The sequence below is a fragment of the Lathamus discolor genome, chromosome 3, assembly GCF_037157495.1.
Source record: "Lathamus discolor isolate bLatDis1 chromosome 3, bLatDis1.hap1, whole genome shotgun sequence".
NCBI lineage: Eukaryota > Metazoa > Chordata > Aves > Psittaciformes > Psittacidae > Lathamus > Lathamus discolor.
The window spans coordinates 4,676,301-4,694,628 of NC_088886.1; the positions used below are offsets into that span (position 1 = coordinate 4,676,301).

The window sequence follows — 18,328 nt, forward strand, 5'->3', positions numbered from 1 at the left end:
CCCTTGCCTGAACTTCCTCTGATGGATCTGGCAAAGCCAGCCAGGCTTTGAAGGATGCTGAAGGCACCCAGTCCTTTGCAGATGGTGTTTAGCACTTAACAGGATCAGCCCCTTAGTGACTTGTATGGTGCCCATCACCTCAGATGCCTTACTGGTTTTTACATTATGCAACGCCCACCATATGTAATTAGCCAAGTAAGCTGCTTTCTCCTAACCTCAACTGTTTGTAAATGCCTATAATCCCAGCTAGGTGTCTGTATAAAGGAACTCCATGTTAGGGGCAGAAGGGAGCAATATTCTTCCATAAGAAAATTAGGGAGTTGACAGACATGTAAAGCTAAATGTTTGAAGGATTGCTTTTGTTCGGCCAAATGTTTGGAGGTTTTGGGGTTGGTTTTGGAGGTCCCGGTGTTTAAATGTAGCTATTCAGCAGGTGGTCTGGCGGAAGCTGTACATGAGAAAGCAGCTCGTCCATGGCAAGTCCTGTCCTCAATATGTTATCAGCATCTTAGCTTGTTTTGTTTTCTTTCCAGTCCTTTCTTACTCCTGTTCTAGCAAAAGTAACGCCAGCACCAAATACCTTCCTGGAGTTCATCAGCCAAGATGGAGCTTCAGTTTTGGCCTGGTTTGGTTTCCCTCTTGGAAAAGCTGAATGTTTGGATGCTTTTGGTGGTTCTGGTCACCTTTCTTTTGATTATTGACCTTGTGAAAAAGAGACGACCCAGGAATTTCCCTCCAGGGCCACGGCTCTTTCCTCTTGTTGGAACCATTGTGGACCTTAGGCAGCCCCTCCATCTTGTGCTGCTGAAGGTAAGAGTTCCATGAATATTTCTCCTGCTAACAGTATTTTACCTCTTCAGTGACTTTTGTCATTAAACCTATGATGCAAGCGCAGCCCCTGCAGAACCAGCTATGTAGTAGCCATATATGATAGGCACCCTTCTTAGTTTTATTTCTTAATATCATGTCCTCTTCCATGGGAGTAGGAAGGTCCAATGGGAAAGAAACACATAATGGAGGAAGACTTCCATGTTCCTCTTCTTTTTTTCCCATCTGACTACCACTATTTTCTGCTGGAGCCCAGGAAGGGTTTGGAGGGGCTGGGCCAGTCTAGGGAATGGTTGGCAAGTGCTGAGCGAGAAATGAACTGTTTGGACTGTAAAGATCACCTCCGGAAATTGTCTCGCCATTGTCCTCGCTCAGAGGCCAACGATTCACACCATGAGATCTGAATGAAACCTTTAAGACCCTGAGTTGACCATTCCTGTTGCAGAAAGAGGCAGTGATTGCAAGAGTGGAAGGAGAAGTTCTGACTTGCTGATTGCAAATATCCTTTCCAGTGACCTTTACTTAGCAAGCTGACACCAGTCTAACTACCCTGGGTTTTAACAGGGCACTAGCACAGTTGTCTCCCAGGGAGGGAACCCTTTGGGAAGGCTGAGGCAGCGTGCTCGGGATATTTTGTCACATATACACACAATTATTACTACTAAAGTTAATCTCACACAATGCCTGAGACACCCGTTTGGTCCCAGACTGGTTTCATGAGTCACCACAGCAGTTCAGGGTGACCGTGGGTTTCTTTTCATGTAGACTCATACTAAAAAGACAATGGCCTGAGCTCTGTGGCAGAGTGAGACCTGAGAGATGATATGGTCACCCTTTGCTCTTATACATCAGGGAATCAAAGGCTGCAGAGGAGACACTAATGTTAGCAAAGGCCATGCAAGGAAAATGGCTATAATTTGGCCATAAATTCATTCAGGCTTAAAATTAGAAGCAGGTTTCTAGCCATCAGCAGTTGAACCCACTTTTCTAAATGGGATAGCTGAAGCAGGAAACCACACTATGTTAGACACAAAGTTGATGAAAGGGATCATTTGTTTTGCTTTGCCCTCTGCAGCAAGAGTCTGGGCATGGTGACCTCTTGTACCCTTGTACACAAAAATATAAGCAAACCACCTCTCCCACACTACAGCTCTCTAGCACTTTTTATGCCATCTCCAGCCTTCATGGAATAGTTCAGACCGGATGGGACCTACAACTTGGGTTTGGGTTTTTCTTAAGTCCCTTTGCTTCAAACAGGGCTAAATTCAAAGTTAGGTGCTAGTGCTTGAGGTCTTGCCCAGGTGAGTTTTGCAAATCTCTGCTTTCTTGCTCTCAGAGGCTGATGAACTCTCTTTCAGCTTACTGCTCGGTATGGGAACATCTTCAGTGTGCAGTTTGGAAGCCTGACGTTTGTGGTAGTCAACGGGTACCAGATGGTGAGAGAAGCTTTTGTCCACCAGGCTGAAATATTCACAGATCGGCCAAATATTCCACTCCTCCAAGAAATATTCAGAGGCTTTGGTAAGCACTAATGCTAGTATTTTGGTACAAATGTTTCATCTACTTGCAGTGGTAACAACTAGAGTGAAACGACCAGGTTGAGCTAGAATCTTGCTAGCTGCACCCATAAAAGCTTGCACGGAGGAGGGCAATAACTGAATTCAGTCCCATAATCACACAGGTGTACATTTTAATCTCTTTAATAATGACAAGGATGGGATCAAAGTCAGTTCTTGATGAAAGAAGAGAAACAAATGCAAGCTGCCCAGGGACTGATACACGTGAAGAGTTTTCCCCTTGGTTTTAATTTCTCCTTTGCTTTTTCCCCATCAGTTGCATATAGCTCCAGAGACAGGGTATGGTGCTCCTGCTTGCAGCTCTGCCAACAGCGTGATAGTACTCATAGTATTTTGGCTTACACTTTTTTTTCCCACACAAAGTGACAAAGTAGCAGATTAAAGCAAATCCATAAAGCTAGATCTTTAGCATAAGCCAATTACTCCTGAATTTTAATTCCCAGGGAAAGCTATAGTTTTTCCATGTCTGTGGGGTTTGTTTGCTTTGGTTTGGGGTTTTTATTCAAGGTGAAAGGCCATTTCTGAATCCTATTATTCATATGCTCCATCCCTGGCAGTGCTCAAGGCGAGGTTGAACGGGGCTTTGAGCAACCTGCTCTAGTGGAAGGTGTCCCTGCCCGTGGCAGGGGGTTGGAAGTGAATGCTCTTAAGGTCTTTTCCAAGCCAAACCATTCTATGATTCCGTATGACCCAGAGCAAGATTAGTTTTCTTGGTTTTCCTGCCTACAGGGCTCATATCATCAAATGGGCATATTTGGAGGCAACAGAGAAAGTTTACTCTAGCAACACTGAAAAGCCTTGCTGTAAGTTTTGAGGAGAAAGTGCAAGAGGAGAGCAGGTACCTTGTGGAGACGATCGAGGAGGAGAAAGGTAGGTGGTTAAGGTACAGCACCATGTGTAAAGCTTCCAGCTCAGTGAACGATGAGTAGTAAAACTCTTACTCCGATGCAGCTCCTAACATGCAAAACATTTCTCAGCTCAAATCTTACATTTCCAGACTGTGCCTTTTAGCACTTATTTAGACCTCAAGCCTAATATTTTAGTTCCTCCTTATTAATATTAGGCAAATACATGTCAGGTATTTATTAGACCTTGCATGTTTATATGACTAAGAAAGCCTCTCCTGTGTTCTGCGAAGGAATAAATGCAGCTGTCCTGCTGTCAGGCACATATGCTCAGAAGCTCAGTTAACCTCTGCTTGTCCTTGGTTTTGCAAAGTATTTTAAAACTTGTTTAGTCAGGCTTTCCTTTTGTATCATGCACAGATGAAGCGTGTGCATTGCTCTTTTATGGCCCAGCTTTTAAGAACTGCCAGAGCGATATTAGTAAGAATAATTTGTATGTTGGTACATGGGTGATGTTGCACTTCAGCTTTAAATAGAAGCAGATGGGGTTTAGCTAATTCTATGGAGCTATATATAGTAAACAAGAAAGATCTAAATAGGAATTGTGAAATTATATACTGAACTTGCTCCATTTTAATTGCTGTTGCACTGAACAGGCCAAATACTTCATGTTGCCAATTGATTATAGTCCTTTATAGTCCTAATCAATAAACTAATTAAGCTGCCGGTTTGGGCCTTTCTTCCATTAGTAATGACAAATAGTGATCATGTCCATCACTCTAATATCTGAGCACCAGCCCACTCTAATTATTTTCTTGAAGAGTGGGGATATCAGCAGTCCTGTGCCTTGCATTTCAAAGTGATGCTCCCCAGCATACCCACAGGAGCTCAGGGCTGGACTGGATTCTTTACTCACTCTAGTGCCTCATACCATAGCAAGTAGCTCTCCAGGCTGCCTAAATGTGCCCTAGGAGATGACAGCTCTTCCAAAGAATGAGATGTGACAAACATCACAGCACAGTTTGCTCTCACAGGAGCTGATGTGCATCACAACGTACGTGGGCCATATGAGCCATTGGTGGATTTTAGAGGTGGGTACAGAGACTTACAGTCCTCTCCCTCTCCCCTCTCTCCTCCATCTCACTTCATTTCTTTGTGGTGGACAGTGTAATGGCTTTTTTGCAGTGTGTTTACTCACGAGCTTTCTGCCCTGCATTAAGCTTCCAGGGACTCTCTCCTGGTGTTTAAAATTGGCACAACAAACACATTAGAGCAGGCAAACCCAGCAGTCATAGCATGGCATGCTCCTGGTTGTTTTCCCTGGAAAACAGTTCAAACCCTGCTTCAGCAGCTCTGTCCTAACATCAGTGAGTGCCAGCAGCCTGGGCTGGAGAAACAAGGGGATGTCCTCGGAGAAATGATGTCGTTGTTCACAGTGCCCAACCTGCATCAGGATGGAGGTGGTAGGGGTGATGGGGACACCATGGATGAGAAGTAGATGAGGTCTCATTGCATCTTCACAACCATTGATCTGGTAGAGAATGTATTTTTTCCTGAGACTTTAAAGAAAAAAAGATAAATCTGCCTTTCATTTCGTTTGCTCCAGGCCAGCCATTTGACCCTCATTATAAAATTAATAGTGCTGTTTCGAACATCATCTGTTCCATAACTTTTGGGAACCGCTTCGACTACCATGACAACCGTTTCCAGGAATTGCTGCACTCGCTGGCTGAAACACTGCTGCTCATCGGAAGTTTCTGGGGCCAGGTAAGGCCAATTGGATGCTTTTCTAGCTTCAGCTGCATGTGAGTTCTCAGAAACCAGAGTTTCTAAGTCACTGACGTAATCTGCTGTTCCCTGTACAAAAAGAGTCATGTTATAAGGGAAATGACCATGAGTATTGTTTTACATTAGACTGGGTTTATACCCAAAATTCATCAGGAATTTAACGAAACAAGATAAATTATTGAGGCACATGGAAATAAAACACTACAGGATTGTGAAACCAATCTTATACCTGATGTAACCAAAAAACAATGGGAAAACCTTTAAAATACCTGTTTCTACAAAAAGAAGGGCTAACCAGTAGCACTCTCTGTAAAAATTCCCACCTTTTCCACCACCTCTTTCCCAACCAGTTTCTTACATAACTTTTAGTCATGACAAAACTGCCTGAGAGTCCAGGTTTACAACCAAAACAGGTGGATTTGGGGACATAGCTTCTGCATGGCCACACACCGTAGGTCAAGTCTGACCTCTGCCCCTTTGTGGACCCCAGTACTAAGGGGCCTCTGCATTCACACTGATTTCCGACTCCAGTGGCCACCTCACATTAAGTGACAACTTTGGCCACCCAAGAGAACTTTATCAGCGGAAAACATTGGGGTGATTTTTATCTTGTTTGTATTTGTTTGCACCTGTGTAACTAAATTGACCTTTGTAGCAAACCTGGTGTTTTTCTGGTAGCAAGCAGAACTAATAAATTGTACTTTCATCCCAACTATGATACCTGCTCTTTTTTAACTCAAGAAATACTCTTTTGCTCTGTTTGATTTCTCACCAGCTGTATAATGCTTTTCCTTTCATCATGAGATGGATGCCAGGACCCTTTAGGAAAATCTTCAAGCACTGGGAGAAACTTGAGTGTTTTGTAAAAAGAGTGATCGCAAAGCACAAGGAGGATTTGGACCAGTCCGAGGCAAGAGATTATATTGACTGTTACCTGAAGGAAATCGAAAAGGTGAGAGGAAAACACTTAGAAGGTAAGAGGAAAATGCTTCCAAGGTAAGAGGAAAATGCTTACAAGGTAAGAGGAAAATACTTAAAGCTTAAGCCATAAAATGAGCAGACAATCTTCAAGGCTGTTTTGTCAGAGGAGCTCTTGCCTCCCGTGTTGCCTTCTCCTCCCTACCTCTTCCACGCCAAACTTTTTAGCGACAGCAGGAGACTGATCACTCTGAAAACACAGATTTTTTTTCATTTGGAAGTATTTACACTTTGCCTCCTTCCATTTTTCATTCTGTCACACGGCGTAGGAGGGCTCTCAGGGAACGTGTTCGTGTTTCTAGGAGAGCTCACAGGCCTGGGTTTGCTATTGTGAAACTTCACATTTGAAAACGCTACCTGCTTTCAAGACTCACTGTACAGCAACCAGCGCGTCTTTCAGAGCAGTCTGTAGGGCTTGGAATTCAATGGAAATAAGGAGTGGAAATTTCCAAGGCTGGGGTTGTCCTGGGTTAATCTGTAACAGTTGTTTTTTCTTCCTAGTAGCTGTGTTTTGGCTTTAGTCTGAGAACAATGCTGATAACACCGATGTTTTAGCTGTTGCTAAGTAATGTTTACTCTGATCACGGACTTTTCAGTCTCATGCTTTGCCAATGAGGAGGGGCACAAGAAGCCAGGAGGAAGCAGACACAGGACACCTGACCCAAACCAGCCAAAGGGATATTCCATACCACAGCATGTCATGCCCAGTATAGAAACTGGGGGGGGGGGGGGGGGGGGGGTTAAGAGGAAGGGCCGATTGCTACTATTATTATTATTATTATTATTATTGGTATTATTGGTATATTTTATTTTAGTTATTAAGCTGTTCTTATCTCAACCCATGGGGTTTACATTCTTCCGATTGTCCTGCTCATCCTGCCCTGGGGAAGAGGGAGAAGGGGAGAAGTGAGCAAACAGCCGTATGGTGCTGAGTTACCAGCTGAGTAAACCATGACTGGGTTTACCCAGCAGCAATAAACCAGAAGCAGTACATACAGGTGGTTTGGGGTTGGGTTTTTGAGACCATCCTCTCCTTGATAAGAGTTCTCATTGCTATGTTTTTTCCCCAAGTCTAAGGGTGACACTGGCTCATATTTCCATGAGGAAAACCTGCTGTGCTCCACCCTGGACCTCTTCTTAACCGGGACTGAGACAACGGCAACCGCCATCCGCTGGGCTCTGCTCTACATGGCCACGTACCCCCACATTCAGGGTAGGGCTGTGGATGGGTCCCTCGTTTGGTCCAAAACTAGATAAGTGAAACTCAAGAGTTATTTCCAGCACTGCCACATGTTGGATGTGCCTGTGCCCCAGGCTTCTTATTGGAAACCTTTAGAACACAGATATTGCTTTGCTTTCCTTAGAGAAAGTGCAACTTGAAATCGACACGGTGATCGGCCAATCCCGCCAACCCACGATGGCCGACAAGGAGAACATGCCCTACACCAGCGCAGTGCTGAGCGAGGTCCTGAGGATGGGCAACGTTGTACCCCTGGGGGTGCCCAGGATGTCCACCAGTGACACCACCCTGGCTGGCTTCCACCTGCCCAAAGTACGTGGAGGCCACCAGCCTTCCCCTCATCCCACCACAGCGGGATCTTCATGGCTCAAGTCCCAGATCTCACCTGGAGGGGAGCCAACCCACAGGATCTTATGGAAATATCACATTTATATAGAAAATATAAGCTCTTATATGAAGACAGGCTGAGAAAGCTGGGGCTGTTCAGCCTGGATAAGAGAAGCTGCATGTAGACCTCAGAGCAGCTTCCAGTATGTGAAGAGGGCCTACAAGGATGCTGGAGAGGGACTCTTCTTCTGGGACTGTAGTGATAAAACAAGGCATAATGGGTTCAAACTTAAATAGGGGAGATTTAGGTAAGCTATTAGGAAGAAACTCTTTATCATGAGGGTGCTGAGGCGCTGTCACAGGCTGCCCAAGGAAGCTGTGGCTGTGGCAGTGTTCAAGGCCAGGCTGGACACAGGGGCTTAGAGCAACCTGCCCTACGGAAGGTGTCTCTGCCCTGGCAGGGGGTTGGAACTGGATAAGCTTTAAGGTCCTTTCCAGCCCTAATTCTATGAGCCCATGATGAATGCTGCAGGGCTGTTATGGGTCACACATCCTTATGGAGGAGAATTGTGAGATACTGTGGTGTTGACATGGTTTAGTGTGAGGTGTCACTGCCCACGACAGGGGGGGTTGGAACTTGATGATCTTAAGGTCCTTTGCAATCCTAATTATTCTATGATTCTATGGTCATAGATTTCAACTGTAAAAGGTTTATGCCTTAAATTTTACAAAAGAGGCCCTCCGCGAGTTATCGAAATAGAGGGCCAGGAGACACATGAAAGCAAGTCATGTTTGTTAACTAAACAGAGTACTAAAAATCATCTATTAACAGTATCACTTGATAAAAGCCAGGTAATAGATATTGATGAGTACACACTGTTCTGCAACTATGAAAGCAAAGATGAGATTTAGATATAACTGTTCTCTTCCATGTATATGACTGGTTGCATCAAGGAAAATTAAAAGTAATAAATCTGTTCATTTTGCTCCACACTGATTAGAATATCTCTTTTCCCGATGGAAGACGTGGAGATTAACCAGATGAGGTTTAGAATAAAAGAACAAGAAAGCAGATCGATTGAAAAATAGTTGGTTAAATTGTTCCAAATTCCAATGGGAACACGGTGTCACCAGTTTGAAGCTGGTTTATATCAACATCCCCAGTTACAGCAGCACGAGGCAAGGATCAACACTCTGGTGACACATAGAGGCACACAGAAGTGAACAATCCTGTAGGCTTTCACCCTCATTTAATTACACAGCTCAGGAAAAAAAACATTTTGCCCTTTAAAGAAGATGTAGTTTATATTGCATGTGGAATAGAGCTAATAATAAACTAGTCTGACAACACATCGGCTGTTCTCTGTCATGTAATCGCCTGATTTCCCCACCTCTCGCAGGGCACCACCGTGATGACCAGCCTGACTTCGATAATGTTCGACAAAAACGTGTGGGAGACTCCAGACACCTTTAATCCTGAACATTTCCTGGATAACGGCCAGTACAGGAGGAGGGAGCCTTTTCTGCCCTTCTCTGCAGGTAGGATGATGGATGGGGAGGTGGCTTTCCCTGTTGCAGTGCTTTTTCCACCCCCGCCCCCCCAAGACACCTCCTCCAGAGTAGGGGGCACAGCTCCTTGTCCAGCTTTCAGCCCATCCCCGCAGTGAAAATCCCAGTCGCAGTTAACACTGCCCGCTCGGAGCGGGAGGGGAATCAATTTGTTGTCGCAGGATGATAAAATACGGGTTTTTCCTCTTGCGCAAGCTGTGTAAAGGTTGTTTTCTTTCGCTGCGTTCCCCCTCTCGCTCTCTCCGAGCTCGGCAGTAAACTCGCGGGGAGGGTTTGTGCAGGATGTGTGGGTGAACATTGCCACCTAACCTTTCGAGGAAGAAAAGCTCCCGCAGCCTGCGCAAAGCAGCGCATGCGAGAGGAGCCCGAGAGGTGGTTGGAGCTCGCTCGAAACTCAGTGGGGGTTATTTCGGCTCCTCTTCCAGGTAAGCGGGCTTGTCCCGGGGAGCAGCTCGCCAGGACCGAGCTCTTCATCTTCTTCACAGCCCTCCTGCAGAAGTTCACCTTCCAGGCGCCAGAGGCTGCCATGCTGACCTTCGCCTTCACACTCAGCCTCACACGCTGCCCCAAGCCCTTCCAGATCTGTGCACTGCCTCGTGATTGAGGCCAGCCTGGGGCTGCCCCCGACCCTCCCTGCTTCCCAAAGTGTCGCTATCAGCCCCATAGGTTTGGGGCTGGAATGATGGGCCATGGATATCAGGCACACTCTAATATGTGGGTGGCAGTGGGCAGGACAGGAGGGACACATAGAATCATAATTTGGGCTGGAAGGGACCTTCAAAGGTCATCTCGTCCAACCCCCCTGCAATGAGCAAGGACATTAACTACATCAGGTTGCCCAGAACCACATCCAGCCTGGCCTCAATGTCTCCCGGGATGTGCATCTGCACATCCTGCACACTGCAATGAGGACAACCCTTGCGGCTCTTCCCTCTATCAGTTTGACAAAGTGCTTGAATTTAAAAGCCTTATTACTTAATTTCAGCCATTAGCAACTTCCAGGAAGGTGTCTGCCAGCTGCAAAACCATGGGCACAGTTGGGTCCATGGCTTTTAATTAATTAAAAGCTGATTAAATGGGCACGAGTTAATTAAAAAGGCAACTGGAAGAGATTTTTTCCATTTATGTGACCAAGCATTAAGGCTTAGAAATGCAGTTTCCTGTGTGCTTTAGTTGGGAATATAGGCATAGCAAAGATTGCTTTTTTCCTCTTCTCACCTTTCATAAGAAGTGACTTTTCTCTGGGCACCCACGTACGATTCGGAATAGTTAACAGGAAAAAAGAATTAAATACAGTTCCGTTTCCGCTGGCTTCAGCCTCCGTCTCTGGCAATAACCACCGTCGCTGCGCTGCAAAGCAATCCCTGTGCAGTGGCAGATTTACGCCACATGGGAGAGTCCTTTGCACATCACATCCTTACCACGCCGGGCACTCGAGGGCTGGTCGATGAGTTGCTGCCCTTCTAACTGGTCACTACCTAAGGGTTAGACCTGCTGCAGTTTGAATGGATGGTTCGCAGTTACAGGCTCCGGTGGTTGGGGTTTTCCTCTCTACAAGAGAACACAGAAAAGATCGGTGGCTTTTTTCACCTGTGAGGTTTTCAAAGCCATTCAGGACTAGGCGCTGGTTTCTCTCCACTCTGGTGTAGGTCTGACCTTTGGTTTGACACTACAGCTTGTATTATTTGCCCTGGTTTAGTAAATAAATGTTGACCTCTTCCCTGTTCCATTACAAAATGCTTTTCTCTGTCACTTTAGGGCTTCCTTCCCTACTCATGGAGGGAGTAAATGATTGAAGGGTTCTTTTTCTTCTTTTTCTCTGAAATCCATTGGGAAAAAGACCACCCTTCCCTCTCTCCCATTTTTCAATGTAATGATCACATAAAGGCAGGAGACATGAATTTGGTTTTACCCCTTTGAGTGGAATATCTCATGTGAGGGAAGGGGAACACGTGCATCATTTCGAGCCCAAGTGTGCTTAAAAGGCAGAGGTAAAAAGAGAAAAAAACGGGGGGGGGGTTTCCCCTTTCGGCTCCACAACAGTGAGTTGGGCTGGGTCAGCCTGGAGAAGAGAAGGCTCCTTAAGGGGAGACCTTAGAGCAGCTCCAGTGCCTAAAGGGGTTACAGGAAACCTGGAGAGGAGCTTGGGACAAGGGCCTGTAGGGACGGGACAAGGGAATGGCTTTAAATTGACAAACACCCCTGCTTCTTTCACGATAAAACACCATACATACAACAAAATTCAGTGTGGAGTATGTGCAAGATCGACTACCTGTCCCAGAGCCACTCTCACAAGGGAAATTTAGCACAGCCTGTTACCAGCTTTCCCAAAGGGCCACAGCATCTGCTCTAGCTTTCCAGCTCCTGCCTTAGCTTTGTTGGGCTTTCAGCAGCTCCAGCATGGGCTATAGACTCAAAGGCAGGTGAGAAGGGATGCCTGGAGGTCTCAGTGTCAGCCACCCTTACGGCCAGAGAAAGTTGTCCTGCTTGCATTTGCTTATCAGAGATCAGAAAATCACAGTGCGTAGAATCCGCTGCGGATCCCGGATGGGTGTTGGCTTTCAGCCCAAATCACCCTGACGCACTGAAACCTCAGCCCGTGAGTCAGATGGTGGCTTGTGAAAGGATTGTGCAACCTTATCTCGGGTGTCCCTACTGCCCTAGAGCTTGGTCTGGTGATGTTCCTGCCAGTGGCAGAGCTTCCGCAAACAAGAGAGGTGCAAGGTGCTCCGAGTGGCTGGAGCCTCCCCAGCACCGGGAAGCTGACACCAGGACACAGCACGGTGAGAGGACCATGGGAAGGGGAGAGCAGGGCTTGCACCAAGCCATGGGCTTATGGGAATGGCATAGGGAGGCTGCCAGAAGGTTTTAATCCTGGCTCCGCAAAGCTTGTTTCTGTCCTTTAGACAAGGACGTGGATCACTGGTGTTTTGTAAAGCAGCGGTGGGGAGGCCAGAGGGGAAAGGGGGAGCTTCGGGGTGTTTTGGTTTGTGAGTTTTTTGTTTTTAATGAGCTCAGAGGAAATGCTTGAGTTTAATCAAGACGGGAGTTGATCAAATGGTCCTTGCTGAAACCTGGGAAAGCAGGAGTCCGAACGAAGCCTCCAAAGCCAGGTCAGGGAAAGCTGCTCCATGCTGTCTCATGTGTGTTCCCACAGCTGTACCAGCGCCTTGACCATCTCCCCCCGTCCCTGGGGGTTCAGTGGTGCCCCGTGAGCAAGACCTGCCCTGACCCCATCATCCAACCATGCTGCGCTTCCTGTGGGACAGCATCTCCTTCCAGGTGATCCTCGTCTTCTTGTTTGTCTTTCTCCTCGTCGCTGACTACATGAAGCACAGAAAGCCAAAGGACTTCCCTCCCGGCCCCTTCTCCTTACCCTTTCTGGGGCACATCTACCTGATGGACTTCAACGATCCCCAAACCGTGGTGAACAAGGTACAGAGGATGTGGGCACCTCGGGGAAGGGAATGGGGAGGATTGGAGCTATGCAACCTTTGCAGTGTGGGGAAGGGTTAACCAAAACCCCATGGACCCTGAGGACACAGAGAAGCAAAGCCCAGGGCAGGCAGGAGGTTTGCCCTCAGTCAGCAGCAACAGGTATGAAGTTTGTCTTCATACGAGGAGGGGGCAAGTGCAGAATGATCCTTTGGGCAAAGGGCACGACATGATACCACGGATGCAGTTGTGGCAGTAGTAGCTCCATAGGTCTGACCAGGGATTGGAAGGGTGTTTGGGAAGGGAGTGAAAGAAAAGCGGGAAAAACACAGGACTGAATAATCAAACCTATCGAGTTCCACTTGATTTATGGCCAGTTAACACCAACGCCTGATCCGTGACTTGGGATAAGAGGAAATAAGAGGAGACAACACACAGGCAAGCAGACACTTGTGCAAGCATCCAGTCTCCCCTCCCACTCCCAACTTCCCCTTGTCTCACCCATGTCCTCTGCCAGGGCTGTCCCTGTCCCAACAGACACATTCACTGCAAATGAAACCCCTTTTCTTTATTTCCCACCCCTTCCCAGCTTCATGAAAAATACGGGGACATCTTCAGCTTGCAGATGGGACAGATGCCGTTTGTGTGTGTACATGGGCTGCGGATGATTAAGGAAGTTCTTGTAAACCAAGCGGAAAACTTCATGGATCGCCCTGAAATTCCTATTGACAAGGAGATCTTCAGCAGCTTGGGTGAGTTATCCCTCAGGTCAAAGCACTGGTCCTGCAGAGGTCCAAGACAGCTGAGATAAGGGGGAGCCCTGAAGCTTTTCTCCCACAGTGGAGGGATCTGCCTTGCTTTGGCTCATGGTGGGGTGTTCCTGCCAGGACTGATCTCCTCCAACGGGCACTTGTGGAAGCAGCAGAGGAGATTCACCTTGACCACGCTCCGAAACTTTGGCTTTGGGAAGAGAGGCCTGGAAGAGCGCATCCAGGAGGAGTGCCGATACCTTGTGGAAGTATTTGGGGAAGAACAGGGTGAGTGCCACGGCCCTCATATGCTGTGCTGAAGGCAGGAACTGGTGTCATCTATGATTCACTGTATGCTGAAATATACCTTGCTTTGCAAGCAATGCTAGCACCCTGCCAGCATGTCAGCTCCCTTTTGCAGGTGCTTTGCCTTCGAACTGACTGGTGAACGCAGCTAGGTAACACCCCAAACATCATTCAAAGTCCACCTTTAACCTGCTGCTCTCCTGAGATCCCTGGAAAATCCCATGTGTGTAAATACCAGTGTTTCCGATGAATTCAAATGACGTCGGCTCTTCTTTGCACACTAAACAAACATCTTCACTATCTGATTGAACTGGGACCACTGGGGTTGCCCAGCCAAACTTGACCAGCTCATGGAGGGGGCAAGGCCAGGAGAGCAGTGACACAGGATGATGCCCATCGAGGTTCCACTGTCCTGCTGTTAAAGCCACAACAGCCACTCATTTCACTCATATTTATTGAATATTTTACCTCTGACAATCGTGTTTTCTTCTTTTCTGTGAAGCCTGGAAGTGAATCGATCATTCCCTTTTCCTTCTCCAGGGAATCCTTTCAACCCTCAATATAAAGTCACTAACGCTGTTTCAAACGTCATCTGCTCTGTCATCTTTGGCAATCGGTTTGACTACCACGATGAGAAGTTCCAGAAACTGCTGGAGCTGTTGAATGAGACGTTTGTTCTCCATGGGTCCATCATGTGCCAGGTACCAGCATGGATGGCATGCAGTTCTGCAGGGCCACGGATCCTTCTCTGGAGTCAACCTCTAAACCTGTATCATTCGCATCACCAAATGTTGTTGCTGTTCCTTATTCCTTTGCATGGGGTTAGATCTGCCTGTAATTTCTTCCTGCCTTATTTTCAGGCTGTGCATGTTCATGTTGCTCTCTTTCACTCCACATCCTGCCCATCAACTGCCAACCTGCCTGCTGTAACACCGGGTCATGCACAAGTCACTCTGTAATAGGAACACCAATCCCTTGTAATGCTCTTCTGGAGCAGAGCTATTTCCACCAACTCTAGTAATTTATTAAGCTTGGCCTTGAAGGCTCCTCAGGTTTTGATAACAGAAGGGGTTTTTTTCAGTCCTTTATTAAAGTTGCCTTTCTCCTTTTGTGTCCAAAGCTGTACAACTCTTTCCCGTCTATAGTAAAGTACTTGCCTGGATCCCACCAAACCATTTTTAAAAACTGGAAGTGTATGAAAAAGTTTGTGCAAGAGAAAATTGACAAACACAAGGAGGACTGGAACCCCTCGGAGAGCCGGGACTTCATTGACAGCTACCTGACAGAGATGGCCAAGGTCAGCAATGCGGAGTAAGCCCTTCTGCAAGTGGGCTTAAAAATCAGGCAGGAGAGATGAGAAATCATAGAATGGTTTGGGTTAGAAAGGACCTTAAGAACCTCCAGTTCCAACCTCCTGCCATGGGCAGGGACACCTCACACTAAAGCATGTCACCCAAGGCTCTGTGTAACCTGGCCTTGAACACTGCCAGGGATGGAGCGTTTACTACATCTTTGGGCAACCTGTGCCAGTGCCTCACCACCCTCACAATAAAGAACTTCTCCCTTATATCCTACCCGAACTTCCCCCTATATAAGTAAGTAGAAACCCATCTCACCTTTTTGTGCAGAACAATGCCAGCGGCAGCTTACAAGAGGAAAACCTCGTGGCCTGCACACTGGACCTGCTGTTGGCTGGGACGGAGACCACTTCCACAACCATCCGCTGGGCTCTGCTCTTTATGTCCAAATACCCGGAAATTCAAGGTACAATTAGCAAAAGCTCAATGTTTTCCCTTGCATTTAGTGCTGACACCTTCATGAGAGAATCTCTTTTTGAGAGGAAAAATTGGGAACCTCCCTGCATCCCTGCACTCACCTAAAAGAGATGCAAACAGCAGCAGATTGGTCCCTGGGGACCCTCACAGCAACCACCTTGTACCTTGGCTGATCCCTGCTCTTTCCTACCAGCCCGTGTGCAAGCCGAGATCGACGCGGTCATCGGGCAGGCCCGGCAGCCAGCCCTGAAAGACAGAGACAACATGCCCTACACCAACGCCGTCGTCCACGAAGTGCAGAGGAAAGGCAACATCATCCCATTCAATGTGCCAAGGCTGACAGTAAAGGACACGTTTGTGGACGGCTTCTTCATACCAAAGGTAAGCCTGCTCCTGAGTTCTGAGACTTCGGTAAGCAACACTGCTTGGATGGCAAAAATAGATGTTCACTAGGAGCGAACTCTGGACATGGCAGAGATGCTGTGGCTCTGCCCCACCTGGCCTGGGGATTCATGCCTGGGGAGCTGGGAATTGCTGAAGTCTCAGCACTGAGGAGCAGTGTTGTGCAGAGCACTGTGTGGTGACACCCTCTCCATGCACGCTATCGAGGCACAGGTTCCATCTCATAGAGCTATTATGAGAACTTTGACCCACGACTACAGCAGATAAAAATGAAGCTGGTGAGGGAAAACTGAGGGTATATAATCATTGTACCTCTGAACAGATTAGAAGCAGGAAAAACTGGCCATGCAGGGTGGTGTTGGACAGGTAATTGCAGCATGATTTGACTGTGGACGTTCTTCATGGGGAGGAAACTGGAAGATAAAAACGCTCCTGCTGTCAGCAGCAGGAAAAGTGCAATTTGGTTTTCTCCTCTTAGGGCACTGTTATGATGACAAGTTTAACCTCTGTGATGTTTGACAAGAACGTGTGGGAAACCCCTGATGATTTTAACCCTGGGCATTTCCTGAAGGATGGTCAATTCTACAAAAATGAGAATTTCATACCATTTTCTATAGGTAAGATCTGTTGGATTGTGATGCTTCTGTGCTGAAGCAGTGGGATGGGGCTTCCAAACGCACAGTAGAGACACGGGGGACAATAGCAATGGAAAGTGCAGACACTGGCTGCACACTTGGAGGTGGTGCCACTGAAGCAGTGCTGATGTGGCCACCCCGAAGCAGCACAGGTACACTGAGCCCTTTCTTGTCCCTCTTCACATGCACAAAGGAGAGATGAAGATGAATAAAAGACCATAAAAATGCCAGAGATCCTAGAAATACCTTAGCAAAGGGAAGAGCATGGCCCTGTGTTCTACCTCCCATGTGGATTCACTAAGGCTCCACAGGATACTCCAGGCAAAAGCTTCCCCATAGACGTTGCTTTTAGCACCCCTGTTTTCCATACCAGCATCACACACCTTCTTTGATAGCACTCTTTGGCATAGCTCACATAAGCCACTTATTCCAGCATGGACATATGCAGACCATACGTGTCAGCAGAGCGTATCGAAGCAGAGGAGGATACAGTGCATAGTCAGTCACACACATGTGCCCTCCCAAATTTACACAATCCAGGGTGGGGAGCCCATGCCATAACACCAGCACCATTGTTGGGGTGCTCAGTTTGGGCTGCAAAACTCATCCTGGGAACGGGGTAACACAGCTGGACTATGGTCCCAATGGACACAGAAGCTTTTTCATCAGCCAGCACAGGAGGGATGGACTAGATGAGCTTTGAATGTCCCTTCCAACCCAAACTATTCCATGATTCTATGATGCCATTAGTGGGTGACTGTCTCCGCAGGGAAGCGTTCCTGCCTGGGTGAGGTGCTGGCCCGCTCCGAGCTCTTCCTTTTCTTCACGTCTCTGCTCCAGAAATTCACTTTCCAGGCACCCCCGGACACCACTCTCAGCCTCAATTTCCAGCTGGGCATCGCAGTGGCCCCGCAGCCCTACAAGATCTGTGCCGTGCCTCGGTAGGGAAGCCTTGGCCACCATCCGCACAGGGGAAAGCCTTTAGCAGGCAGGGATGAGCCCTCAGCAGCTCCCCTGCGTGGTGACAACACTTGCCCGGTTCCTGTTTGTTTCCCTTAAAGCAATTGCAGAATCATTTCCTTTACAAGTGGACTTCACACTCTGCGTCACGATACAGGTGATCAGCCTGGGATCTGCCAGGGCACTTCCCTATGGCACTGCAAAGGAATGGGGGGCTTGGGGCTTTGCTCATTTTATGATGGATGGCGATGCTTCACAGCGGCAAGAGAACGGGCAACACTTCAGAGGTTGCAGTGTGCAGGCTGTGGCTGCGTACCATGGAAGAGCAGAACCACACTTGTTTTTTAATATTAATACAGGTATTGATTGCCAAGATGTTTTGGTTTCGTTATCACTGACAGGTAACCAATTGAAACCAAAAGTCCCTCTGTAACATCTCACGCATCAATAAATCCTTACCAAAACGTCTCTGTCATGAAGCATTCTGCAAAGTGCAGACCAACATTTGCCGTAGCCTTTGGCCATGCCCCAGGTTCCGGGGCAGGGGATAGCAGGGGGACTGAGAGCCCGTCAGGGCAGAGGCAGCAGCACAGCACCTAATCCCCATCGCTGCAGCATTGCTCTCTGTCAGCAGAAAGGTTGCCACTGTAACAGCAAAGGCAATTCCTACAGAAGTACCGAAAATAAATGACCCTGACAGTACAAATAAACAAGCAGGGAAACCATGAAAGCCTGTGGCAGGGCGCTGGTGTGCCACAGCAATTACATGTGTAACACCTACAGGGAGTGCTCTCTACTGACAGATACCTCTATAAAACATCTGTACTTGTTGCTATCAAAGTTGTGGGTCCTGTCCCTTAGAATACACTAAACCCTTCCCATTTGCCTGCCCAGCAACACACGATATATGGCTG

The 18,328-nt window shown here is 47.4% G+C and overlaps 3 protein-coding genes across 4 annotated transcripts in view; 2 read left to right on the forward strand and 1 right to left on the reverse strand.

The window, feature by feature from the left end:
* Positions 1 to 603: 603 nt before the first annotated feature.
* On the forward strand, positions 604 to 10,889 carry LOC136011343 (cytochrome P450 2J2-like). The gene is made up of 9 exons (XM_065672988.1): positions 604 to 810; positions 2,187 to 2,349; positions 3,135 to 3,275; positions 4,857 to 5,017; positions 5,814 to 5,990; positions 7,088 to 7,229; positions 7,381 to 7,568; positions 8,984 to 9,122; positions 9,578 to 10,889. Exons 1-9 carry the CDS (start codon positions 604 to 606, stop codon positions 9,754 to 9,756), a joined length of 1,497 nt encoding a protein of 498 aa, XP_065529060.1. The 3' UTR covers positions 9,757 to 10,889.
* The window catches only part of HOOK1 (hook microtubule tethering protein 1), a 41,247-nt gene continuing 31,582 nt past the window's right edge, over positions 8,664 to 18,328 (reverse strand). The window contains exon 22 of the mRNA XM_065673209.1: positions 8,664 to 10,703. Coding sequence (XP_065529281.1) covers positions 10,638 to 10,703 — 66 coding nt within the window. The 3' untranslated portion in view covers positions 8,664 to 10,637. The remainder of the gene's footprint in view (positions 10,704 to 18,328) is intronic.
* LOC136011432 (cytochrome P450 2J2-like) lies at positions 9,387 to 17,662 on the forward strand. Of its 2 annotated transcripts, none has more exons than XM_065673223.1 (10): positions 9,387 to 9,577; positions 12,310 to 12,587; positions 13,177 to 13,339; positions 13,475 to 13,624; positions 14,183 to 14,343; positions 14,763 to 14,939; positions 15,271 to 15,406; positions 15,611 to 15,798; positions 16,298 to 16,436; positions 17,224 to 17,662. In XM_065673223.1, the coding sequence occupies exons 2-10, from the start codon at positions 12,399 to 12,401 to the stop codon at positions 17,397 to 17,399; spliced, it is 1,479 nt and encodes a 492-aa protein (XP_065529295.1). In that variant the 5' UTR covers positions 9,387 to 9,577; positions 12,310 to 12,398; the 3' UTR covers positions 17,400 to 17,662. The 2 variants fall into 2 exon arrangements, with proteins under 2 accessions (XP_065529295.1, XP_065529296.1); XM_065673224.1 differs by lacking the exon at positions 9,387 to 9,577 and adding an exon at positions 11,824 to 11,935.

Coding starts and splice junctions, on each gene's coding strand:
- LOC136011343 (XM_065672988.1), top strand. CDS start 604: ATGGAGCTTCAGTTTTGGCCTGGTTTGGTTTCCCTCTTGGAAAAGCTG. Junction 5,018..5,813: donor TCGGAAGTTTCTGGGGCCAG/GTAAGGCCAATT, acceptor ATTTCTCACCAG/CTGTATAATGCTTTTCCTTT. Junction 9,123..9,577: donor TTTTCTGCCCTTCTCTGCAG/GTAGGATGATGG, acceptor CTCCTCTTCCAG/GTAAGCGGGCTTGTCCCGGG.
- LOC136011432 (XM_065673223.1), top strand. CDS start 12,399: ATGCTGCGCTTCCTGTGGGACAGCATCTCCTTCCAGGTGATCCTCGTC. Junction 14,940..15,270: donor ACCTGACAGAGATGGCCAAG/GTCAGCAATGCG, acceptor CTTTTTGTGCAG/AACAATGCCAGCGGCAGCTT. Junction 15,407..15,610: donor CAAATACCCGGAAATTCAAG/GTACAATTAGCA, acceptor CTTTCCTACCAG/CCCGTGTGCAAGCCGAGATC.